Genomic DNA, 27,563 nt, shown 5'->3' with positions numbered 1-27,563 from the left:
GTGCAAACAGTCACTGAGGCCCGTACCTCCTGTCTTAAGATGGAGCTCACTCTCTCTTGGAAATCAGAGGGGCTTGTTAACACACACGGCCTCCCCTCCCTGAAATCGTGCTGACCCCCCTGTAAGGTAGTTTACCCTTCTACAGGTGGGTCATCCATTGGCTCTCTGATCCCCTCTCTCTTTCTCCTGGCACGGTACAGACACCACTCACCAAGGGGGGAACACCCTTACTCATACATCGGTTGGGGCGTCTGCCTCTTTTCCAGTCCCTCGGAGCTTTGCCCTTTCTCCGAAGACGTCGTGAACAAGTCAGTCGCGTGGAGAGGGAGTCAAGTGTACCTGCACACCCACACACACACACCCACACACCCACACCCACACACACACACACACCCACCCACACACCCACACACCCACACACACACACCCACACACCCACACCCACACATCTCGAGCATATTAGGGTAAAACTCCCTCTGGGCCACGAAGTCTTGTTTGTATGGGTCATGACGCCTTTTTTTTCCTCCTCCTTCTTAGTATTTTGTTCACGTTATTTCCAGGCATCTCGACCCTCTCTTACGATCTCTTACCAGTGCCATTTCCACTGGTGGTGGTGGTGGTGGTGGTGTGTGTGTGTGTGTGTGTGTGTGTGTGTGGGTGTGTGGAGGAGCCGGCGCCCACCGCCCACACACCCCCCGTGTGTCAGAATCCTTGGATTTGCCAATGGGTTCCTCACATCTCCCTCCACCGTCCCATATTACAACTCTAGGAATCCCTCTAACACTTTTTTATAAATTGATGGAAAAAGTTTGGGGAGATATATATATATATATTTTTTTTTTCCATGTCTTTGTTACATTATTCTTTTTTATTAATGTATTTATATTTCCTTCCTTCCTTTCCTTGTACTCTTATACTTTGCAAAATCGGATGGTTGCAATGGTACTTTATTTCTTCGTTATAGCACATCTTGAAGCTCTTATTTTGTTTGTTAGTCTTTGCGCAGGGAGGCTCAAGTTTCTAATGTTTTTGCCACGTAGTTTGTGTTTCTGTTGTGTAGTTTGCCGTGCATGGGAATGTGACGGCGCTCCTTAACATCGGTGGGCATTGGAGTAGGGGCGGTGTATACGATTGTGAATGGTGGGTTGTGGGGGGGGTTGGGGTGCCATGTCTGGGAGGGTACGGAAGGGGTGGGGGGGGCGTCACTGGGCCGTGTTATGGGTTGGGGGTGGAGTGGGGAAGCGTTGGGGATTGGAGGAGGAGGAGGAGGAGGAGGGGCGGGTTGGGTGGGTGGGTGGTTGGTGGGGAAGAGGACCCTGGTGGGGGAGGCAGGGTGTCTGTGGTGGGTGGGAGGGAATCCCCGGGCCTGGGTTAGGTAGGGGAGGGTTAGGTAGGGGAGGGTTAGGGTGTGTGTGTGTGTGTGTGTGTGTGTGTGTGTGGTGGTGAGCGGGTCGGGGCGGGCTGGCAGGGCCAGTGTGGTAGCGACAGTGATGGTGGCCGGAGCTCGCCGTGCTCGCTGATGTCGGCCGCGCGCCAGCCTCTGCCTCCGTGCCTGGCGGGGGTCCTGGCCGCCCTCCTGCTGCACACCCTGGGGCCAGCCGCCGCCCAGCAGCCAGCCCCAGGGGCAGCATCCTCCGGGGGGCGCCGTGCCCTCGTCACGGTCGCCGTCCCTATTCAGGATCGTCACGGAAAGTACACGGAGCAGGAGGTCACCGTGTGGGGCGCGTTCTCCCCTCTGGCCGCCGCCGCCCCCGCCGAGGGCAAGTTCATGCAGGTAAGCACCTCTCTCTCTTCCCTCAACCGCCTGCGGCCGCAGCGGCGGCGGAGGCGTCGTCCTCCTGGTGGTGGCTGGTGGTGCCCCTTCGTCAGGCGGCGGTAGAACGCTTGGGGGGGGGCGGCGGGCGCGGGCTAGAGCGGGATTAAGCCCGGCTCAGTCAGGCACAGTGGATGCCGCCGCCGCTCCCACACTCAGATTTACTGGTGGCACCGAGATGGTTAGTGCCAGACGCCGACCCCCTACCTACCTACCTACCTCCTCCTCCTCCACACACACACACACACCACCCCTCTCTCTCTCTCTCTCTCCCCTGCCCCACATTCGCTCTCGCCTCCCACACCACTCCACACCACCACCACTGCCGCCCGCCCCTCCTCCTCTCCTCCTCTCCTCTCTCTCCCCTCTCTCACAGCCTACCCATCCCCCTCTTTCCTGCTCCTACAGCCGCAGCCCTAGGGCCTGTAAAGGGAGGTGTCCTTAGCCCCTAGGGTTGGTGGGGTCTCAGCCCTGGGGGGTGTTTTTAGGGCCCCAGCCACAGTGTTTGTGGTGCCTCACTCTTAGGGTTTTTAGGCTCTCTCGTCCCTGTTTATACATTTTGAGGTTTCAGCCCAAAGGGTGGGTTCTTGGGACCTATCCCCCGTGGTTTTAAGGGTCTCAGTCCATTGGGGGAGGTCTTCGTTTGGTGCCTGATCAGCCCTGAGATTCACGGGAGCCCCAAAGCCCTGAGGTTTGTAAGGGGCCCTCGGTTTTCTGTTCGTAGACCCCTCACACCGCGAGGTACATGCGGGCGTTACCCCCCCATTGCATTACGTAGGGCCTCACCCTCTTTCTTGTATAGAGGCCCTGTTCCCTGCTAGTCATGCGACCTCATCCCCTGTTATAATTGGGGGGCCCCTGTTCCCCCCTACTGCTCCAAGGGCCTCACTCACCCCCTGCCCTCTGCCTCCCCCTGTTATAATTTGGCTCTATCCCTTACTGTCCATAGGGCCTAAACCCTCCAGCAGTAAGTACATGTAGCGTCACCCCTGCTGTGTACAAGGCCCCCATCACCCTCACTGTACACCGGCCCCCAGCCCTTCTTTCCGTGTGGCCCCAGTGCCTGTCACCTTGCGGGAGGGCCACAGTGGCACTGTAGTCTAAGAGGGGGTGTTGGTACTGAGGGCCACAGTGGCACTGTCGTCTGAGTGGGGGTGTTGGTACTAAGGGCCACAGTGGCACTGTAGTCTGAGTGGGGGTGTTGGTACTGAGGGCCACAGTGGCACTGTCGTCTGAGTGGGGGTGTTGGTACTAAGGGCCACAGTGGCACTGTAGTCTGAGGGAGTATGTTGGCACTGGGGGCCACAGTGGCACTGTCGTCTGAGTGGGGGTGTTGGCACTGAGGGCCACAGTGGCACTGTCGTCTGAGTGGGGGTGTTGGCACTGAGGGCCACAGTGCTGGTGTAGTAACGTCACTGTTATACAGGACGCTGAATGCCACGTCTGTGGCACTCTTAGCGAAGAGTTTTATGTAGAGCTGTTTTGGCACTGCTAGATAACCTCCTCCCCTCCCCTCCCCTCCCCCTTCCCCTGGTAATGTTCTCCTAGCTCCCCCACCTGGTTCTGTAGTGGAGGGTCTCCTTCCCTGGTACTCTAAGGTCCTCCTGGTACTCTACTGTAAGGTCCCCTTCCCTGGTACTCTACTGTAAGGTCCCCCCTGGGACTCTTCTGTAAGGTCCCCCTCCCCTGGTACTCTACTGTAAGGTCCCCCTCCCCTGGTACTCTACTGTAAGGTCCCCCTTCCCTGGTACTCTACTGTAAGGTCCCCCCTTTTCCCCGGTTTCTTTTACTGTAAGGTCCCCCCTGGGGCTCTTTCCCGTAAGGTCCCCCTCCCCTGGTAAATCTACTTTTGGGCCCCCCCCCCCTGGACCTACTGTAAGGCCCCCTTCCCCCGGTTTCTCCCACTGTAAGGTCCCCCTCCCCCTGGTACTCTACGGGAAGGTCCCCCCCTTCCCTGGGACTCCCACTGTAAGGTCCCCCTTCCCTGGGACTCTACTGTAAGGCCCCCCCCCCCCTGGGACTCTACTGTAAGGTTTCCCCCCCCCCTGGTATCTACGTAAGGCCCCCTCCCCGGGACTCTACTGTAAGGGCCCCCTTTCCCCGGTACTCTACTGTAAGGTCCCCCTTCCCTGGGACTCCCACTGTAAGGTCCCCCTTTTCCCCGGTACTCTACGGGAAGGGCCCCCTCCCCTGGGGACTCTACGGGAAGGGCCCCCCCGGACCCCTTTAAAGGTTTCCCCCTTTGGGACTCTTCTGGGGAAGGCCCCCCCCCTGGACTCTACTGTAAGGGGGCCCCCCCCCTTCCCCTCTGTAAAGGGCCCCCCCCTGGACCACTTTTAAGGTCCCCCCCCTTCTTTCGTAAAGGGCCCCCCCCCCGGGGGGCTCTACTGTAAGGGGCCCCCCTCTCTTTTGTAAAGGGCCCCCCCCTGGACTCTACTGTAAGGGGCCCCCCCCCACTCTTCTTAAAGGTTCCCCCCCTGGGACCTTTGTAAGGGGGCCCCCCCCCTTCCCCTCTGTAAAGGGCCCCCCTGGGACTTTTTCTGTTAAAAGGGCCCCCCCCCCACTTCTGTAAAGGGCCCCCCCCCTGGACCTACTGTAAGGGGGCCCCCCCCTTCTCACTGGAAAGGGCCCCCCCTGGGACCTTCTGTGGGGGGCCCCCCCCCTTCTTCGTAAAGGGCCCCCCCCCTGGACTCTACTGTAAGGGTCCCCCCCCCACTTCTGTAAAGGGCCCCCCCCTGGACTCTACTGTAAGGGGGGCCCCCTTGGACTCTCCCGTAAACCCCCCACCCTTTTCCCCCCCCCGGGCTTTTACTGAAGGCCCCCCTACCCTTTCCCCCTCCCCGGCCCGGGCCCCCTCCCCCTCCAATCCCCCCCCCTTTTTTGTAAAAAACCCCCTTCCCCGGGGGAAATTTCCCCCCCCCTTTTTACTGTAAAGGTCCCCCTTTCCCCCTTCCACCCAATCCCCCCCCCTGGGACTTTACTTTAAGGCCCCCCCCCCGGAACCCCTCTGAAGGTTTTAATTTCGTAAGGGTTCCCCGGTTTTTAATTTGGTATTAAAAATTTAAAGGGGTTTTTTGGTAATTATGTAAGGTTTTGGGGGCCAAAGTAAGGGTTTGGGATTTTGTAAAAAAGGTTTTTACCCCACGTAAGGCCCCCTCCCACTCTACGTAAAAGGGCCCCCTCCCCTGGTACTTCGTAAGGTCCCCCCCCTGGCTCCGGGGAAGGGCCCCCTTTGGAAATTTTGGTCCCCCTTTCCCGGTATTCTACGTGGTCCCCCCGGGGGTTTTACAAGGCCCCCTTCCCGGTCTCTCGAAAGGGCCCCTTCCCGGAAAATTCTGGAAAAGGGCCCCCCCCGGGCCTTGTAAAAGGTTTCCCGGGACTCATGTAAAAGGGCCCCCCCCGGACCTTTGGGAAAAGGGCCCCCTTTCCCCCGGGTTTAAAGGTCCCCCTTCCCCCGGTTTTAAAGGTTTCCCGGGACCAACTGGGAAAGGGGCCCCCTTCCCCCGGGAAATCTACTGTGGTTCCCGGGACCACCGGGGAAAAGGGCCCCCCCCTGGTCCCAAGGTCCCCCCCTGGTTTTTAAGGGCCCCCCCCCGGTTCAGAAGGTCCCCCCCTGGGATTAGAAGGTTTTGGGACCACCTGTTAAGGGGCCCCCCCCTTTTCAAAAGGTCCCCCCCCCCGGTTCAATTAAAGGGCCCCCCCCCCGGCCCTTTTAAAAGGGCCCCCCCCTTTACCAAAAAGGTCCCCCCCTGGGTTTTAAAAAGGTCCCCCCCCCGGTTCATGTAAGGCCCCCCCCGGTAATTAAACCCCCAAACCCCCTCCCCCCGGACCATTAAGGTCCCCTTTTTGGTTTCACTGTAATCCCCCCCCCGGGACCTCTGTAAGGTTTTCCCCGGACTGTCTACAGAATAAACCTTGGGGAAAACTGAATTTACGTCCTTTTCACTGTCGTCAATCAGCGCACGACTTGGTATGGCTTCCCATACCACTGATTACGTGGCCACTGCAAAGTGTTTTTAATTCACTGTATTTGTCCCTTTTGTAAGTTTTCCCGTAGCACTGGTTTTTATGGGCCCAAAGGGAAAAGACACTTGGGGGGTGCTTATATAGGCCCCTGTGGAAACCCTGTGTACCCCAATTCTGTTTGGGACGTTTAAACTCGGTTTTCAAGAGCCCATCTTTTTACTGTAGAACTTCAGTGCCACTGTGTATAGAGTCGGTAGGGCACTGCAGAAGCACTCTGTGTGTGTGTGTGTGTGTGTGTGTGTGTTTTCACTGTCGATTCATTTTTTGGGGGGACACTGTCTGGGACGCTGCTCTTCACTGTTTCCTGTGGTCTTCGTGCTTCTCTATTTTTTTTGTTTTTGTTTTTTTGTCATTTGAAATTTTTGTCGTGTTTTGTACACTGTTTTTGACACTCTGGCTGGCACTGTTTTGAGGGCCATTTTGACACTGAGGGCTGTCGTGCCAGTGATGTGTGTGTGTGTGTGTGTGTGTGTGTGTGTGTGTGTGTGTGTGCCGTAGCTTGAGAAATCATCCATGTTGCAGTGCCTGGCATCTGGTTCAGCACGGATATAGAGTCCACTGGGGGTGTGTGTGTGTTGAGGGGGGGGGGGGGGGGAAGCGGAACTGAAGGGAGTGGGGGGGTAGGCATTGTGTAATCTTTGGCACTGCAAAGCGTGGCACTGCTTGTTGTAGTAGTGTGTGTGTGTGTGTGTGTGTGTGTGTGTGTGTGTGTTACGCTGTGGAGGGAGGGAAAGATCGGAGGACGGGGGAGGGGAAGGGAAAGCCACACTCTGGTACTTTCCCATAGAGTCACTCGTAGTGAGGAAAGTCGCTCTGTATTTTTAGAGTCACTGGCAGTGTTTGTATGACCATTTTAGCCCTTGAGGCCATATTGGACCGTACTGTTACCAAACACGTGAGAGGTTACTGTCATATTGGCATATTGGACCTTACTGTTACCAAACACGTGAGAGGTTACTGTCATATTGGACCATACTGTTACCAAACACGTGAGGGTTACTGTCATATTGGCATATTGGACCTTACTGTTACCAAACACGTGAGAGGTTACTGTCATATTGGACCATACTGTTACCAAACACGTGAGGGTTACTGTCTTATTGGCATATTGGACCTTACTGTTACCAAACACGTGAGGGTTACTGTCTTATTGGCATATTGGACCATACTGTTACCAAACACGTGAGGGTTACTGTCATATTGGACCTTACTGTTACCAAACACGTGAGGGTTACTGTCATATTGGACCGTACCGTTACGTAACATTCGAGGGTACTGTCACAGGAGGGTTAAGCCCCTCTTCACTGTACACTTTCCTGTAGCTCTGTTCAAGTTACAGTCATTACTGTATACGGTCATGTGACGGACTGTAGGTTCCTGTAACACCATGTACAGGTTCCCGTAACGCATGCATAAGATCCTGTAACACCGTGTAACGCCGTGTGATTTCCTTTAACACACAGGAAAGTTTCTGTGACTATATTGTTTCCTGTAACACGATATAGTTTCCTGTAGCGTGATATACGCACCTGTAACACTGGTTGTAACAACATATATCCCTTCGGTATTGCGTAAATCCAGTATGACGCTTGTTACGCACGGTAACGTACCTGTTAGGGGGCGGGGGAGTCATGTCACACGTGACAGGAGCTGTCATACATAGTACCTCAGTGAGTGATAAATGAGTGGATATATATATATATATATATATATATATATATATATATATATATATATATATATATATATATATATATATATATATATATATATATCCACTTATAGGAGCCTCTGCGGCTATATATCAACTGACTGTTATATTTCTCTCTTGTGTCTCCCCTGATGATGTGATTATTGCACGAAAGTGCACTTGGGAACTTGTTTCATTTCCCCGTAGACTCTTAGGAATGTATACAAACACGCAAAGTGCACAAGTAACGAGTGTACATAAGATGCAGGTAAACACCAGAAGAAAACGGAATATGAGAAGTGTCAAGCGCTTGCGTATATTTACATCATCAGGACTGAGCACAGATGAAGAAAACGAGAGAGTATGATTTCACCAGCCCGGGCTGGCCCAGGTGAATGAATGAAGAAACAGGTGAAGGGATTAGGTCATAGGTGACCCTCTCATGACTTCACCTTTCTCAGGTTACCAGCTCATCTTACCGCTCACCATATACTCGTGGTATATCACAACCCCATCACTCGTGGTATAACACAACCCCATCACCATATACTCGTGGTATATCACAACCCCATCACCATATACTCGTGGTATATCACAACCCCATCACCATATACTCGTGGTATATCACAACCCCATCACCATATACTCGTGGTATATCACAACCCCATCACCATATACTCGTGGTATATCACAACCCCCTCACCATATACTCGTGGTATATCACAACCCCATCACCATATACTCGTGGTATATCACAACCCCATCACCATATACTCGTGGTATATCACAACCCCATCACCATATACTCGTGGTATAACACAACCCCATCACCATATACTCGTGGTATAACACAACCCCATCACCATATACTCGTGGTATATCACAACCGCTCGTCAGACCCATGGTATATCACAACCCCATCACCATATACTCGTGGTATATCACAACCCCATCACCATATACTCGTGGTATATCACAACCCCATCACCATATACTCGTGGTATATCACAACCCCATCACCATATACTCGTGGTATATCACAACCCCATCACCATATACTCGTGGTATATCACAACCCCATCACCATATACTCGTGGTATATCACAACCCCATCACCATATACTCGTGGTATAACACAATCCCTCACCATATACTCGTGGTATATCACAACCGCTCGTCAGACCCATGGTATATCACAACCCCATCACCATATACTCGTGGTATATCACAACCCCATCACCATATACTCGTGGTATAACACAATCCCTCACCATATACTCATGGTATAACACAACCCCTCACCATATACTCGTGGTATATCACATCCGCTCGTCAGACCCGTGGTATATCACAACCGTTCGCCTTATCCCTCGTGTTTCATAAGCGCGCCAGCATATTCTGAGGACAGCCAGCCACACACTACGTCTGCAGTATGCCAAATACCTCGCATATCCTGGGTGTATCAACCACCCATCATATTATTAGACGTGGCACGCCTCTCCAGCATACCCCTCCTGTAACACCTACGTCACCGATTGCGTCACTGTTACCCAATACGTCATGGATTTCGGGGGACGTATCCCTCCTGTAACGCCTACGTCACCGATTGCGTCATTGTTTCCCAATACGTCATGGATTTCGGGGAACGTATCCCTCCTGTAACGCCTACGTCACTGATTGCGTCATTGTTACCCAATACGTCATGGATTTCGGGGGACGTATCCCTCCTGTAACGCCTACGTCACTGATTGCGTCATTGTTACCCAATACGTCATGGATTTCGGGGAACGTATCCCTCCTGTAACACCTACGTCACTGATTGCGTCACTGTTACCCAATACGTCATGGATTTCGGGGAACGTATCCCTCCTGTAACGCCTACGTCACTGATTGCGTCATTGTTACCCAATACGTCATGGATTTCGGGGAACGTATCCCTCCTGTAACACCTACGTCATTGATTGCGTTACTGTTACCCAATACGTCATGGATTTCGGGGGACGTATCCCTCCTGTAACGCCTACGTCACTGATTGCGTCATTGTTACCCAATACGTCATGGATTTCGGGGGACGTATCCCTCCTGTAACGCCTACGTCACTGATTGCGTCATTGTTACCCAATACGTCATGGATTTCGGGGGACGTATCCCTCCTGTAACGCCTACGTCACTGATTGCGTCATTGTTACCCAATACGTCATGGATTTCGGGGAACGTATCCCTCCTGTAACGCTTACGTCACTGATTGCGTCACTGTTACCCAATACGTCATGGATTTCGGGGAACGTATCCTTCCTGTAACACCTACGTCACTGATTGCGTCACTGTTACCCAATACGTCATGGATTTCGGGGAACGTATCCCTCCTGTAACACCTACGTCACTGATTGCGTCACTGTACTCAATACGTCGTGGATTTCGGGGGGGTTGGTGAGGGGGGGATGTGGAGGGGGTCTGACTTGACGGGGGGTACGCCGAAGATCGGTGGCTGAAAAGAAAGAAAAAAACAAAAAAAAAAAAGCGCGCACGCGCGCCGAATTGCGTCTCCGACCCTCATTTGGCGCCAGAAAAACAAGCGAAGATCGAAAGGCCGGGAAGTGAGGTCTGATCCCCTCTACCGGTCCGTTAATCTTCCGCTGATCCTCTAACCAACTCCCAATCGCCTCTGTCGTGTGCCTTATGGATGCGCCTCTCTCTCTCTCTCTCTCTCTCTCTCTCTCTCTCTGGGAAGACTAGACCGTTTCCCATCCCATCCCCCCATTTTTTTTTCATCTTATAGGTGTGTGTGTGTGTGTGTGTGTGTGTTCGTGTGTGTGTGTGTGTGTGTGTGTGTGTGTGTGTGTGTGTGTGTATGTATGTGTGTGTGTGTGTGTGTGTGTGGGTGTGTGTGTGGGTGTGTGTGTGGGTCGTGGACGAAGTCATAATATCAGGTCTTGGTGAAGTATTAACATTTTATCAGTAATGATCGACTTTAATGTAACACAGAGGCACGCACGTGTGTCTTCAACTGTCGCACGCGCGCCCTTGATTTATTTATAGTGAAGCACTTGATCATTATCATTATCATTATCATTTATCTTCAAATCGCATGCGTTCCATTCTCTCGAGCTGTCGTGTTTTGAAACTTGAGGAGACCAACATGCGTAATTAAACCTTGCTGACTGTCTGTTTACTTTTTACCCCTCACCACTACCTCTGCCCTTGTTCAGCTTAGTGACAGCACGTCACCCCCCATATACCACATCGATCCAATGTTTTTTTTTTTCTATCTCATTACTCGCATCTTGCCTTCACGAATGGTCACACCCTGATACCTTATAGCGAGCGTCGTTTCACTTCATCCTTCCACCTCCTTCTATCTCGCCCAGGCGTCCAGTGCCCAGATCCTCTCTGTCCCAGTCTCTCATCGTTCATCCTCAGCATATACACGAAACGACTCCGCTTGCTACCACCTGCCTCACTGACCGTGTTCATCATGATGCCTCCCTCCTCCTCCTCCTCCTCCTCCTTCTCTTCCTCCTCCTCCTCTTCCTCCTCCTTCTCTTCCTCCTCCTCCTCTTCCTCCTCCTCCTCACACGATCAGCCCCCACTATAATACTGTTTTGTCCTCTGGCGGTCCAGGGTCATCGCATTCAACCCCTCTCTTCCTTGCCTCTGCCTTCAGGGACCACGACCGTCGGAACTACTATACCCTCAAACATACCCCTGTTTGCCCCTCCACCCCCTACAGACGTAGACCTCTCCTGACGTACACCTCTCCTTCCAAACACATACTGATATCAACACACACGTAGAGACATGGCCCCTCCCTCCCTTGCGCTCTGTGACTCACTTCAACCCCCGAAACCCCCCCTGGGTAGTTTTCTTGCGCGTGTCCAAATCCCAGATCCCGGAAGCACTCCACTTCCTCCGGGTCCTCCACTCGTGTCAACATGCTCAGATCTCTCCCTTTTTTCCGGCGTGGTGCGCACCTCGCGGTTATTATAATAATCCTGTCCTTTACGTCACCACGTCTCTTCGATTACCTCCTCCTCCTCCTCCTCTCTGTTCCGGTGTGACGTGACGAACGAACCCTTCTGGGAAATAGAGTAATTGTCTTGTTCGTAGATGGGGCGGCGGCTTAACTGCTGGTGTAGCGTGTCGTGTATGAAGGTCGTGTCACCGAAGGACTTTCTAGACCATCTTCTGAAGTAGGACCTGGGTCGGGGGCGCGCAGCCCCTCCTCCCTGGGCTTCCCAGCCGCGCCGCCCGCCTCGTTCCCGGCCGAGCGGTGTCTTAATTAATCCCTCGAGCATGATGGGACGACCCTTGAGCGCCGGGTTACGACCCCTTGCTCATCGCCGTACGACCCTCGGAGCACCACGGCATTATATCCCTCGGGTATGATATATATATATATATATATATATATATATATATATATATATATATATATATATATATATTCCCGATGAGTCCACGGGGAAATGAAACATGATAAGTTCCCAAGTGCACTTTCGTGTAATAATCACATCCTCAGGGGAGAAACAAGAGAGAAATATAACATTCAGATCATGTACAACGAATATATATATATATATATATATATATATATATATATATATATATATATATATATATATATATATATATATATATATATATTGGTTTTATTACGAGTAAAAATTAGCGTTCGTTTGATCTTGTCATTAATATACATGGGTGTGGACCTTCTCTTACGTCTGATGACGTCAGGAATCCTTTCATGTCCTGGTAATTAATTATATTAGACTGATAAATTACATTTAGTTCGTGTGTGTGTGTGTGTGTTGGACCCATCTTGTAATTCATTAGAAGTATCGTAAGGGGTGACTAAGCTTTTAGTATGTGTGTGTGTGTGTGTGTGTGTGTGTGTGTGTGTGTGTGTGTGTTTCCAGCTGGTGTATTTTCAAAAAATGCGATGAAGAATAAGATTGGACAACGTCTGATTTTTCCTCCCTTCTCCCCCCTACCTCCCCTTTTTTTTCCCACGAGAAACTGTTGCCAGATATGCTGTTGCATGCGCTCTGAAATTTGATGTGTAAACATTCGCTTTTTGATGGTTTTTTAAAGATGAAATGATATGTATATTTTTTTTTTTTAAGGGGGAAGACTTATAATTAAGTTATCCCGTATTATTATGTTTTTTTATGCAAATGTGAACATATTCCCTATTGGAATGAAATTTAGTCTTACGGTCGTAAAACGATAAATGTAAATTAAAATTTATCATAGAATATATATATATATATATATATATATATATATATATATATATATATATATGAAACATAGAATGGGATGATAACAATTCGCGTTTCAGTGATAATTTCCCCCCACCCCCCAAGTTGATTTGGAAAACGGGGGTCAGGCGGTGCTGCGCGCGCGCGCGCTTCCATAGAAAACGGGCATGAAGAAGTTGGTACCGGACAGCGAAAGATATTTATGATTCCGTGTGTTTTCCTTTTTATTTATGTATAGTTGTGGGGCGTCGTCCGTCCCCCCCTCAAGCCGTTGGGGGATCTTAAACAAGCTGCCAACAGAGAGTGTGGGGGGGCTCTTATGTATTTTTGCTGTACTCTTTGGCCTAAAGCTGCCAACCTGTTGTTTTAAACCTGTCACACACACACACACACACACACACACACGGACACACACGGACAGAGAGAGAGAGAGAGAGAGAGAGAGAGAGAGTGGGGGTCTATTATGTTCTTTCTGTCTGTCTGTTTGTTTGTCTGTCTGTTTGCCTGCCTGTCACTCTAGTGTGGTTATTATTGGCTGGCGGGAGTCCGCCAATATGCTGTGGCCATTGGTTAGTTGAGTTGGTTAGGTTAGGTTAGTTAATGGTGAGGCGTGTTTATCTCGCTGTAGGGACTGGTGATTAACAACCTATTCGCCTTTGATGTCTTAAAGTTAACCTAACCTAATCTGACTTAACCTGACCTGACCTAACCTAACCTGACCTGACCTGACCTAATCTGACTTAACCTAACCTAACCTAACCTAACCTGACCTGACCTGACCTGACCTAACCTAACCTAACCTAACCTGACCTAACCTAACCTAACCTGACCTGACCTGACCTGACCTGACCCGACCTGACCTGACCTAACCTGTTAAAAAGAAAAATAATATGGCCTCACACTTAACACACTAGACACCAACCACTCATCACCACCTGACCCAGCCGGACCTCCAGCCGGATAAAGGTGGAATCTCCAGCAGGTAATAATGGCAGTAAAGTGATAGACAGGCAGACAGACAGACAGACAGACGGACGGAGGGAGAGAATGAACGTGTGTGTGACGGGTTAAAACAAGATTGGCAGCCTTAGGTCACGGTTAAAGAATATATATATATATATATATATATATATATATATATATATATATATATATATATATATATATTTTTTTTTTTTTTTTTTTCATACGATTCGCCATTTCCCGCATTTGCGAGGTAGCGTTAAGAACAGAGGACTGGGCCTTAGAGGGAAAATCCTCACCTGGCCCCCTTCTCTGTTCCTTCTTTTGGAAAATTAAAAAAAAACGAGAGGGGAGGATTTCCAGCCACCCGCTCCCTCCCCTTTTAGTCGCCTTCTACGACACGCAGGGAATACGTGAGAAGTATTCTTTCTCCCCTATCCCCAGGGATAGGGGATAGGGATATCCCCAGGGATATCCCTATATATATATATAGGGATATATATATATATATATATATATATATATATATATATATATATATATATATATATATATATATATCGAGCGGGGGGGCTGGAAATCCTCCCCTTCCATTTTCAGTTTTCCAAAAGAAGGAACAGAGAAGGGGGCCAAGTGAGGATATTCCCTCTAAGCCTCAGTCCTCTGTTCTTAACGCTACCTCGAAAAATGCGGGAAATGGCATATATATATATATATATATATATATATATATATATATATATATATATATATATATATATATATATATATTATATATATTCTGTGTCGTTTTCACATATGCCATAGTTCATTTCCATGTAAAAGAGTAAATGATATACACCTGTAAATCCTGTTATAGTAAAAAAAAGAAAAGTAATAATGTTTATTCATTAAACAGAATGATATTAGTTGATTAATTATCACTGAGAGTATAAATGACTCCTTAATTGACCGTTTCTTATTAAAGAGAGAACGAGGAATAGCTGTACGTTAAGAATGGGAATGAATATGTGATACATACATACATACATACATACATACATACATTCATACACGTTTCCTTAATGATGTTGGCACAGGAGGAACGTGTGTATGGCTGTACCTAACAACGAAGGTAATTATGTCATTGTTATTAAGAAGGGTAACAAGGAAGGTAATTATGTCATTGTTAATAAGAAGGGTAACAACGAAGGTAATTATGTCATTGTTATTAAGAAGGGTAACAAGGAAGGTAATTATGTCATTGTTAATAAGAAGGGTAACAACGAAGGTAATTATGTCATTGTTATTAAGAAGGGTAACAAGGAAGGTAATTATGTCATTGTTATTAAGAAGGGTAACAACCAAGGTAATTATGTCATTGTTATTAAGAAGGGTAACAACCAAGGTAATTATGTCATTGTTATTAAGAAGGGTAACAACGAAGGTAATTATGTCATTGTTATTAAGAAGGGTAACAACCAAGGTAATTATGTCATTGTTATTAAGAAGGGAAGACTCGCGCTCGGGAAGGTTAATGTAATCAGTAACCCCCCTCAAAAAAAGGTAATCCAGGCACGGTTAATGTAATCAGTAACCCCCCTCCAAAAAAAAGGTAATCCGGGCACGGTTAATGTAATCAGTAACCCCCCCAAAAAAAGGTAATCCAGGCAAAGGTATGTTAATAATTATTGTCTCAGTAGTAGGTCTCTCTCTCTCTCTCTCTCTCTCTCTCTCTCTCTCTCTCTCTCTCTCTCTCTCTCTCTCTCTCTCTCTCTCGTAAACCCCCTGGATTTGTTTGTTTGTTTGTTTGTCTACGTCAGAGCTCTCTCATTGTTGGTATCGCTCCGCTAAGGCAGTTTGTTTGCTTTCCTCGTTGTTTGCGGCGACCAAGCGTTTCTTAGAAGTAACGAATTTCCATGTTTGTTTGTTTATTTGTTTGTTCCGTCTTTCTATTGCTCTTTTTTTTTGTTTGTTCTGTCGTTGTTTCCCATGGCCACTGTCGCTCTTTGGGGGTCAGACTGATTTAATTGAACGTATATGTTTTGTGTATTTGTTATTGTCTTTGTTTGACTTGGATATCATGACTAGATTTTTTTTTGTTTATTTGTTGTCGTGGTCTGGGCCATCCCAGCCGTTCACTGTCATCGCGTTTCACCTCACGTTTCACCGTCTTCGTGTTTCACTGCCCTATCCTTGTCACGTTTCACTTGCTCTAGTTTTTCGTTTAGTTTCGTTTCCTGTAGTTTCCTTTAGTTTCACATGTTCTAGTTTCATTTAGTTTCACATGTTCCAGTATCATTTAGTTTCACTTGTTCTAGTTTCATTTAGTTTCACTTGTTCTAGTTTCATTTAGTTTCACTTGTTCTAGTTTCATTTAGTTTCACTTCCCGTGTGGGGCCAGCCTGATGCTCTGCGGTGTCTCACCGTCACGTTTCATTTATCAGTTTCGCGTTTCACCTATTGATAGTGTTTCACTTATTTGATAGTATTATGCTTCAGGACTTTATCTCAGACCTGAGATCCTTGTTCTCAGTCCCATTACACATTCCCTATCCCCATATATATATATATATATATATATATATATATATATATATATATATATATCCCTGGGGATAGGGGAGAAAGAATACTTCCCACGTATTCCCTGCGTGTCGTAGAAGGCGACTAAAAGGGGAGGGAGCGGGGGGCTGGAAATCCTCTCCTCTCGTTTTTTTTTTAATTTTCCAAAAGAAGGAACAGAGAAGGGGGCCAGGTGAGGATATTCCCTCAAAGGCCTAGTCCTCTGTTTGTAACGCTACCTCGCTAACGCGGGAAATGGCGAATATATATAGTTTTTCTTCTTGCCATTTGGGAATGTGTTGTTTGAGCAGGTCAGGATCGCTTCGCTGTACCACTGTTTCACTCTTGTCCTGTTTCGCTGTACACACGTTTTTCACTTAACGCGGTGGTAAAAGTTTCGCGCCGTGTGTTACTGTTTCACTTGTGCGTGTGTGTGTGTGTGTGTGTGTGTGTATGTGTGTGTGTGTGTGTGTGATGGTTGTCACGTGTGGGTCCGCCTTAGCAAAGACGTGTAGCGGGGTTTTCCTTTTAATTATCTGTGGTGTCTGCACACACACACACACACACACACACACACACACACTCACACACACACACACACACACACACACACACACACACACACATACACACACACTGGACCCGTTACTCGATATGAGCGACAGTTTAATTATCTGTGGTGTCTGCACGCACACACACACACACACACACACACACACACACACACTGGACCCGTTACTCGTTACGAGCGACAGTTACCACAAGGGTTGATCACCGGGGGGGGGTGAGGGGGTGGATATCAAGTCTCGTTTTAAAAGCCATTGTTATACCGGGGTCCTTTTTGGACTGTTGTTGGAGAGGGAGTGATGGAGAGGAGGAGAGGAGGGAATGTTGAAGGAGGAGGGTGATGATGGAGAGGGGGATGTTGAGGGAGAGGGGAGGGAGGGAGGGAAGAGTTTATTAGGATAGGATCCATCTAGAAACGAGTGATGTACATTTGGGAGTTGGGTTGGGGATGGGGCATCTAAAATGGGGAGTTGGGTTGGGGATGGGGCATCTAAAATTGGGAGTTGGGTTGGGGATGGGGCATCTAAAATGGGGAGTTGGGTTGGGGATGGGGGCATCTAAAATTGGGAGTTGGGTTCGGGATGGGGGCATCTAAAATTGGGAGTTGGGTTGGGGATGGGGGCATCTAAAATTGGGAGTTGGGTTGGGGATGGGGCATCTAAAATGGGGAGTTGGGTTGGAGATGGGGCATCTAAAATTGGGAGTTGGTTGGGGATGGGGCATTAAAATTGGAGTTGGGTTGGGGATGGGGCACCTAAAATTGGAGTTGGGTGGGATGGGCATCTAAAATTGGAGTTGGGTTGGGGATGGGGCATCTAAAATTGGGATTGGGTTCGGGATGGGGGCATCTAAAATTGGAGTTGGTTTGGGATGGGGCATCTAAAATTGGGAGTTGGGTTGGGGTGGGGCATTAAAAGGGGTTTTTTGGGGGGGGTTAAAATTGGGGGGGTTTTGGGGGGGGATTAAAATGGGAGGGGGGGGGATGGGGGGCATTAAAATTTGGGGGGGTTGGGAGGGGTTAAAAAGGGGGGTTTTTGGGGTGGGGTTTTAATTGGGGGGTTGGGTTTGGGGTATCTAAAATTGGGGTTTTTGGGGGGGGGAAAAAATTGGGGGGGTTTTGGGTGGGGATTAAAAGGGGAGTTGGGTTGGGGTGGGGATTAAAAAAGGAGTTGGGTTGGGGATGGGGGTTAAAAGGGGTTGGGTTTGGGGGGGGTTTTAAAAAAAGGGTTTGGGGTGGGTATCGATCGTTTTCTTTTAAATGTAATATGTATATAACTTTTATAGAAAATGGGGAGGGGTGATTAATGACATGGGGGTGGGTATCGGATCGTTTTCTTTTTAAATGTAATCTGTATGTAACTTTTAAAGAAAATGGGGAGGGGTGATTAATGACATAAGGTTGGGTATCGGATCGTTTTCTTTTTAAATGTAATCTGTATGTAACTTGACTTGGATTATGAAGAAAATGGGGTTGGGTGGGGATGATTAATGGCATCGGGGGGGGGGGGATGCTTAATTGCCGAGGAGTGAGTGTGTGATTACTGAGGCTGAGATTGGGTGGGGTGGGGGTTTGTCATCATTACTAAAGCCGAAGCATGTTATTACTGAGGGGTGGATGTAATTAGGGGGGGGGTAATGTAATTACTGAGGTAGGGTCATGTAAGTACTGAGGTGGGGTAATGTAATGACTGAGGTGGGGTAATGTAATTACTGAGGTGGGGTAATGTAATTACTGAGGTGGGGGCAATGTAATTACTGAGGTGGAGGTAATGTAATTACTGAGGTGGAGGTAATGTAATTACTGAGGTGGGGCAATGTAATTACTGAGGTGGAGGTAATGTAATTACTGAGGTAGACAATGCAATTACTGAGGTGGAGTAATGTAATTACTGAGGTGGAGGTAATGTAATTACTGAGGTGGAAGCAATGTAATTACTGATGCGTGGGTAATGTAATTATGAAGGTGTGGTCATGTATTTACTGAGGTGGAGGTAATGTAATGCCTGAGGTTGGGTAATGTAAATACTGCTGTGGAGGTAATGTAATTACTGAGGTGGAGGTAATGTAATTAAGGTCATTACGACAGGGGCTATTGCCTTCCCGAGTGATGGTCATGGGTGTTGATGTTCTCTGTTAATGATATGCATAGATTTTCTCCAACACACACACACACACACACACACACACACACACACACACACACATATATATATATATATATATATATATATATATATATATATATATATATATATATATATATATATATATATATGTATAGAAGGATGGAGTGAAAAGATTTTAAGCGTTCGGGGCCTGAGCATGCAGGAGGGTGAAAGGCGTGCAAGGAATAGAGTGAATTGGAACGATGTGGTATACCGGGGTGGACGTGCTGTCAATGGATTGAACCAGGGCATGTGAAGCGTCTGGGGTAGACCATGGAAAGTTTTTGTGGGGCCTGTTTCTTCCTAATGCAGTAAATGATCAATGCATTTCACTTCCATCATCGTGTTCACAGAGGCCGCGCTGGCCAGGGTCGCTGGTCTGTGCCCTCAGCGCAGCGCGCGTCTTCCGTCCACATCTCCCCCAGTTAAAGATGGGCACGTGAGGTGTTTGGCCTCCCTCCCTTCCTCTCGCTCCTGCTGGCGCTGGGCCTTACGCCGGCGTTTACCTCCGCCGACATTTCGAGTGGGTTTTAGGGAGGGGGAGGGAGAGGCGTCTGTATGTGTGTCTGTGTGTCTGTGTTACACTCACGCTAGCCTTGGGCAGCTCTGTATAGTATCTTGTGGGTATCTTTGATGTATTCCAATTCTCTTCTGGACCTGTGATGGATTCCATCTCACTGGGGTGTGTGTGTGGGTGTGTGGGGGTGGCTGGATGTAGGGTGAGGGAGGGCGCGGAGGGACTGGATGTAGTGTGAGGGAGGGCGCGGAGGGAGGAGAGGGGGGGGGATCTTATTCTGCTAGGTTTGGTCTTATGCTTAGGGTGGAGGAGAGAGAGGGAGGGGGTGTGTAGTGTGAGGGAGGGTGCGGAGGGACTGAATGTAGTGTGAGGGAGGGCGCAGAGGGAGAGGAGGGAACCGTTGTGTGAGGGAGAGCACGTGGGGGGGAGGGGGTTGGCTTTAGTATGAGGGAGGGCGCGGGGACGGGGGCCGTTATGTGAGGGGGAGCACTGTGGAGGGGGGGGGGCGTAGTGTGAGGCAGGGCGCGGGGGGCGTAGTGTGAGGGAGGTAGGGAGGGCGTGCGGGGACCGTAAGTATGAGCTGGGTTAGGGTACTGTAGTGTGAGGGAGGGAGGGAGGGCGGCCGTGGTCATAGTGTGAGGGAGGGCGCGCGGGGGCCATAGTGTGAGGGAGGGAGGGCGCGCGGGGGCCATAGTGTGGGGGAGGGAGGGAGTGTGCGTGGGTGCCATAGTGTGAGGGAGGGAGGGCGCTCGGGGGCCATAGTGTGAGGGAGGGAGGGAGGGCGCGCGGGGGCCATAGTGTGAGGGAGGGAGGGAGGGAGGGCGCGCGGGGGCCATAGTGTGAGGGAGGGAGGGAGGGCGCGCGGGGGCGTGGGCAGCAGCTGTGAGCAACATTTCATGCACTTTTTATACATCACACGCGCGCCCCGTGAACATCAAAGGCGGGCCGTGTCCTTTCACAGTCTCTCTCTCTCTCTCTCTCTCTCTCTCTCTCTCTCTCTCTCTCTCTCTCTCTCTCTCTCTCTCCACAACACACACACAATCTGTCCATCTCTCTCTCTCTCTCACACACACACACGCACATAACACTTGGCAACACCCATAAAACACACACACACACACACACACACACACACACACACACACACACACACACACACACACACACACACACACACAGCTCGTTCCTCGTAACCTCCCCCGCCCCTCACCCACACCTCGAATTTCCTTGCGGTGAGCGGTACGGGCTAAGCCCTTGCCTCTCTGGCCAGGAATTTCCGTCGTGAGTACCCTTAAGTAAGTAAGTAAGTAAGTAAGTAAGTAAGTAAGTCTGTATAAAGTACGTTAATTAATTAAGTCTGTAAATGAGTCAGTAAGTGAGTAAATGAGTCAGTCAGTGAGTAAGTGAGCGAGTGAGTCAGATAGTCAGTAAGTAAGTCATTCAGTAATGAATTAAGTAAGTTAAGTAAGTAAGTCAGTAAGTAAGTCATTAAGTCAGTCCGTCAGTAGTGTAATCAAGTGGTCATGGCAGAGCCGCCGTTACCTCCCACCCACAACAACAACAACAACAACAACAACAACAACAATAACAACAACAATAACAATTAACATCCCTGTTCTACTGCTGTAGTGGACCGGGGGGGGGGGGGGCTCCTTACCCTCCTGTGGTGTGTGTGTGTGTGTGTGTGTGTGTGTGTGTGTGTGTGAATGTGTGGGTGTGTGTGTGTGTGTGTGTATGTATGTATGTATGTATATGTGTGTATATGTATGTGTGCGTGTAGTTATCAGCTTTGGTCTACACTCATGTGTACCCGTCTCATCCCTCTGACTCACCTTATATATATATATATATATATATATATATATATATATATATATATATATATATATATATATATATATATATATTTTTTTTTTTTTTTTGTCACTGTCTCCCGAGTTTGCGAGGTAGCGCAAGGAAACAGCCGAAAGAAATGGCCCAACCCATCCCCATACACATGTATATACATACGTCCACACATGCAAATATACATACCTACACAGCTTTCCATGGTTTACCCCAGACGCTTCACATGCCCTGATTCAATCCACTGACAGCACGTCAACCCCGGTATACCACATCGATCCAATTCACTCTATTCCTTGCCCTCCTTTCACCCTCCTGCATGTTCAGGCCCCGATCACACAAAATCTTTTTCACTCCATCTTTCCAACTCCAATTTGGTCTCCCACTTCTCGTTCCCTCCACCTCCGACACATATATCCTCTTGGTCAATCTTTCCTCACTCATTCTCTCCATGTGCCCAAACCATTTCAAAACACCCTCTTCTGCTCTCTCAACCACGCTCTTTTTATTTTCACACATCTCTCTTACCCTTACGTTACTTACTCGATCAAACCACCTCACACCACACATTGTCCTCAAACATCTCATTTCCAGCACATCCATCCTCCTCCGCACAACTCTATCCACAGCCCACGCCTCGCAGCCATGCAACATTGTTGGAACCACTATTCCTTCAAACATACCCATTTTTTGCTTTCCGAGATAATGTTCTCGACTTCCACACATTCTTCAAGGCTCCCAGGATTTTCGCCCCCTCCCCCACCCTATGATCCACTTCCGCTTCCATGGTTCCATCCGCTGCCAGATCCACTCCCAGATATCTAAAACACTTTACTTCCTCCAGTTTTTCTCCATTCAAACTTACCTCCCAATTGACTTGACCCTCAATATATATATATATATATATATATATATATATATATATATATATATATATATATATATATATATATATATATATTATATGACGAACTCTTAAACTTATTAGTAACAAAAGACTAATACAAAATAGTATAAAAATCGTCATATATATATATATATATATATATATATATATATATATATATATATATATATATATATATATATATATATAGGTGTGTGTATATAGAATTGATTTTGTATTTTTCAATTATTGAATAGAACACGTTTTTTGTTACGTGACTTGTGTTATCCCGCAGTCTTAACTCCCCTCTCTCTCTCTCTCTCTCTCTCTCTCTCTCTCTCTCTCTCTCTCTCTCTCTCTCTCTCTCTCTCTCTCTCTCTCTCTCTCTCTCTCTCTCTCTCTCTCCCTTTAACCTTTCCACCTCTCCCTCCCTCATCTTTAACTCCTCTCCCGCCCTTTACCACTGACCTTTTCCCTGGTCCTATCCAGCCTCTCGCCTCACCCCCAACCCCACAATCTCCTTCACTCCCCCCAAACCCCACCACCTCACCACCCTTACCCCCTCCTCCACTCCCCACCACTAACACCATGCCCTTCCCCTCTTTTCCCCTTCCCCTCCTCCTCCCCTTCCCCATTCTTTCCCGCCCCATCACCAGCAGCAGCAGCAGTAGGCCTGCACAGCGTCAGGCTCACCGCCCACCAACACCACACCAACACGGAGTTATTATCTTGTCCATGACACACAACATTACGTATTGCTCCTGATATGTGTGGTGTGGGGGCGCGCGCCCCTCCAGGGCCAGGCTGGAGCTACTGTGGGCGGAGGGAGAGAGAGAGAGAGAGAGAGAGAGAGAGAGAGAGAGAGAGAGAGAGAGAGAGAGAGAGAGAGAGTTTTACATTCGCAGCGCTCCCGTCTCTTGACCTTGTGTATATAGAGGTGCCATACACACACACACACACACACACACACACACACACACACCTACATACACACACACACACATATACATACATGGAAGGCTGGTGAGGCCGTCTGCTGACCACACTGAATGAAGGGATGATGGCACGGAATGAAGGGTGGATGGCACGGAATGAAGGGTGGATGGCACGGAATGAAGGGTGGATGGCACGGAATGAAGGGATTATCGCACTGAATGAAGGGATTATCGCACTGAATGAAGGGATTATCGCACTGAATGAAGGGATTATCGCACTGAATGAAGGGATTATTGCACTGAATGAAGGGATGATTGATTGATCTTGACGTTGGTGTGATTTTACCAGACGTGCACAACACGGGCGTATCATAGCAGAGCGTATCATAGCAGAGCGTATCATAGCAGAGTGTATCATAGCAGAGCGTATCATAGCAGAGTGTATCATAGCATAGCGTATCATAGCAGAGTGTATCATAGCAGAGTGTATCATAGCACAGCGTATCATAGCAGATTATATCATAGCAAAGCGCATCATAGCAGAGCGTATCATAGCAGATTATATCATAGCAGAGCGTATCACAGCACAGCGTATCATAGCAGAGTGCTTTGGATACGTTTGTTGGGCTGACATTGTGCCCACATAACATAGGAGACGGGTTGCGTGTGTATAACATAGGAAAACCACACTCTCCTCAACATAGGAGACATGGGGCTAACGTAAGAGACATGTTTTGCTCACATAACATAGGAGACAGGGTTCATATATGTATATAACACAGGAGCCACATTGTATTACCATAACATAGGAGACGTGTATATAACATAGGAGACAGGGTACATGTATAAAACATAGGAGACATGTTACATAGGTATACATATAACACATGAGCCACATTGTCCTCCCATAACACAGGAGACGTGTATATAACATAGGAGACAGGGAACATACGCATATTTATATAACACAGGAGCCACATTGTCTACTGTAACACAGGAGACGTGTATATAACATAGGAGACAGGTTACATACGCATATATATAACACAGGAGCCACATTGTCCTACTGTAACACAGGAGACGTGTATATAACATAGGAGACAGGGTACATACGCATATATATAACACAGGAGCCACATTGTCCTACTGTAACACAGGAGACGTGTATATAACATAGGAGACGCTGTAACACAGGAGACGTGTATATAACATAGGAGACAGGGTACATACGCATATATATATAACACAGGAGCCACATTGTCCTACTGTAACACAGAAGACGTGTATATAACATAGGAGGAGACAGGGTACATACGCATCTATATATAACACAGGAGACACATTGTCCTCACATAGTGGCGGAGAGACACACAAACACACACTGGCATAACACAGGGCACGCACGGGCAATATAACACAGGACTGACCTCGCCACCCACGTATAACACAGGAGGCGCCCCGCTCACCCATTGAACACACACACACACAACACAGGAACTTGAGATAAGCGCAGGAATGAGCCCGCCCCTTGAGCACGAGTCCTCGCCGTGTCCCGGATAAGATAAGCCAGATAACAACGCACAGCTGGTGCACATTTCTTCCTGCCTCGCCCCCCGCGCCTGATTTCTGCAGGTGGAAGCCGAAGGAAGGACGTGCGTATAGCGTCACCAATACGTCACCGATACGTCACCATACCATACCGTCACCAGCACGATATATATATATATATATATATATATATATATATATATATATATATATATATATATATATATTCCCTGGGGATAGGGGAGAAAGAATACTTCCCACGTATTCCCTGCGTGTCGTAGAAGGCGACTAAAAGGGGAGGGAGCGGGGGCTGGAAATCCTCCCCTCTCATTTTTTTTAATTTTCCAAAAGAAGGAACAGAGAATTGGGCCAGGTGAGGGTATTCCTCAAAGGCCCAGGCCTCTGTTCTTAACGCTACCTCGCTAATGCGGGAAATGGCGAATAGTTTGAAAGAAAGAAAATATATATATATATATATATATATATATATATATATATATATATATATATATATATATATATATATATATATATATGTGTGTGTGTGTGTGTGTGTGTGTATATATATCCTATGAGTCCAAGTGGGAAATGAAACGCGATAAGTTCCCAAGTGCACTTTCGTGTAATAATCACATCATCAGGTTGAAATTCAAGGTCTTGAGATGTGTGTGTGTGTGTGTGTGTGTGTGTGTGTGTGTGTGTGTGTGTGTGTGTGTGTGTTACGGGGGTTTGGGGTGGGGTGGGGTAACGCCTCTCTTTGGCGAAGTATAGGACCTGGGTACGAAGGGTGGGGGGGAGGTCATATTCTCTCTCTCTCTCTCTCTCTCTCTCTCTCTCTCTCTCTCTCTCTCGGGTCTCGTCCACAGCAGAAGATCCAGTGTTTTTCTTTTTTTCATTCTTTCTTTTTTGTGTGTGGGGTTTTATATATTATTTGTCGTCGAGATGTACGTAGACTGAAGCATTTCAGTGTGGGTAGTTTGGTTGGTGAAGCATTCCAGTGTGGATAGTTTGGTTGGTGAAGCATTCCAGTGTGGATAGTTTGGTTGGTGAAGCATTCCAGTGCAAATAGTTGGAATGTTGGAACTTCAATGAACAGGAAGACATGGCTCCCCCCTCGGTACACTGTGGGAAGTTAGGTTTTGTGTTCGTGTGTTTTAGTTTCAGTTAAGTAACTGAAGTTGTAGCTTCAGTAACTGAAGTGGCCAGTCGACATGTGGCATCCTGGTACGCGGGTCTACGTGGATAAAGGCAAATAACCAGACCTGATGGTCTATTGGTCTGTGTGGTGGTGGTTTGCCTGAGGACAGTGCGTGGGAAAGCCAGAGAACAGAAGACCTGATGGTCTATTGGTCTGTGTGGTGGTGGTTTGCTGGAGGACAGGGCGTGGGGAAGCCAGAGAACAGAAGACCTGATGGTCTATTGGTCTGTGTGGTGGTGGTTTGCTGGAGGACAGTGCGTGGGGAAGCCAGAGAACAGAAGACCTGATGGTCTATGACGAGGGTATGTGCTGGAGGCCACAGTATAGCTAGGGTATCTTTAATTTTCTGTTGAGGAAGTAGATGGAGACAGGACAGTAGAAGTTCAAAGACGCCATACCAGCCATTCCTCATACATGGCCCTCCTGTCCACTAGCAATAGCAGCCATTCCTCATACATGGCCCTCCTGTCCACTAGCAATAGCAGCCATTCCTCCCTCCTACATGGCCTCCAGCAGGAGCCAGAGGCTAAGGACGTTCCTTTGACACACATACCCTCGCCTCCTATTACTGTAGACTTGACCCGAAGCTTTGGGGGGGGGGGTTCTGTGGAGAGCTTGTTCGACGAGGAGGAGTTCGGGCACATCTCCTGGAGGAGGAATGGAATTCCAAACTTCAGTCTCACCCCCCAAAGTTCCAGCAAATGTTTTGGCATGGCGTGTCATGAAGTTATGAAACAACGTTGTGTAAGTCTGGGTACAGTGCGTGCTCACGTGATGGAGGAAGGGGGGGGGGTGGGTGTTTGTTCATGTTGGTTCACAACAACACGCGATTTGAACGTTTGCTTGAGCGGAAGGTAAACTCATGTCGGATGGTCTCTTTTTTGCCATTTGGAGTCTGGAGACTTGAGACTTAATTTTGGTTTTCCCCTCTCCCGTTTTCCTTTGTCCTTAGTCCAATTTCTCTCCCCCCCCCCCCCCCCCGTCCTGTTGTGTGATGGTGGTGTACCCGTTTTCTTCCGTCTTTACGTTGTGCTCTGGCGTCCCGCACTGTGTCATGCTGTGTATATATTGACTCAGGTAGCCGAGAGCTACGTGGACTGGTGGAGTTTACCTGAGATGAATGAAAGTGGAGGTCGCATAGAAAATGAGGAGCGGGTCTTGCAATACAGGCAGCGTAGATGTAACGTGCAATGAGACACCGTGGAAGTAACATTGAGACACCGTGTAAGTAACATTGAGACACCGTATAAGTAACATTGAGACAACGTATAAGTAAAATTGAGACACCGTGTAAGTAACATTGAGATAAAAAAAGGAACAAAAGAGACATATACAAGAGACTTCGTTTTCTGCGGTGGTGGTGCGTCGTTTTCTGTGGTGGTGTGTCGCGGAGAGCTGTTTAAAAAAAGACGAGAGAGAGAGAGAGAGGCGGATAATCATAATCAGTCGGAGCCTTTCATGGAGATAAGGCGGTAAGTGTCGGGAGGAGGAGGAGGAGGAGTTGGTACAAACGTCTCTTCTGCACCACCTCCTCCTCCGTCCAGCCTCCCCTCCGGCTCGCCTGCCGTGACTCATGGGGGCGGTGAGGGGGCGGAGCGGCGCGGC

At 48.3% G+C, this 27,563-nt stretch overlaps 1 protein-coding gene across 1 annotated transcript in view; it reads left to right on the top strand.

Moving 5' to 3' along the window:
* The first annotated feature begins 1,461 nt into the window (after nucleotides 1-1,461).
* The window catches only part of LOC139758381 (uncharacterized), a 157,143-nt gene continuing 131,041 nt past the window's right edge, over nucleotides 1,462-27,563 (top strand). Inside the window, exon 1 of the mRNA XM_071679695.1 lies at nucleotides 1,462-1,774. Within this exon, the coding sequence (XP_071535796.1) occupies nucleotides 1,520-1,774 (255 nt within the window). The 5' untranslated portion in view covers nucleotides 1,462-1,519. The remainder of the gene's footprint in view (nucleotides 1,775-27,563) is intronic.

The sequence above is a fragment of the Panulirus ornatus genome, chromosome 30 (assembly GCF_036320965.1).
Source record: "Panulirus ornatus isolate Po-2019 chromosome 30, ASM3632096v1, whole genome shotgun sequence".
Classification (NCBI taxonomy): domain Eukaryota; kingdom Metazoa; phylum Arthropoda; class Malacostraca; order Decapoda; family Palinuridae; genus Panulirus; species Panulirus ornatus.
This window is presented reverse-complemented; position numbering and strand designations above follow the sequence as displayed.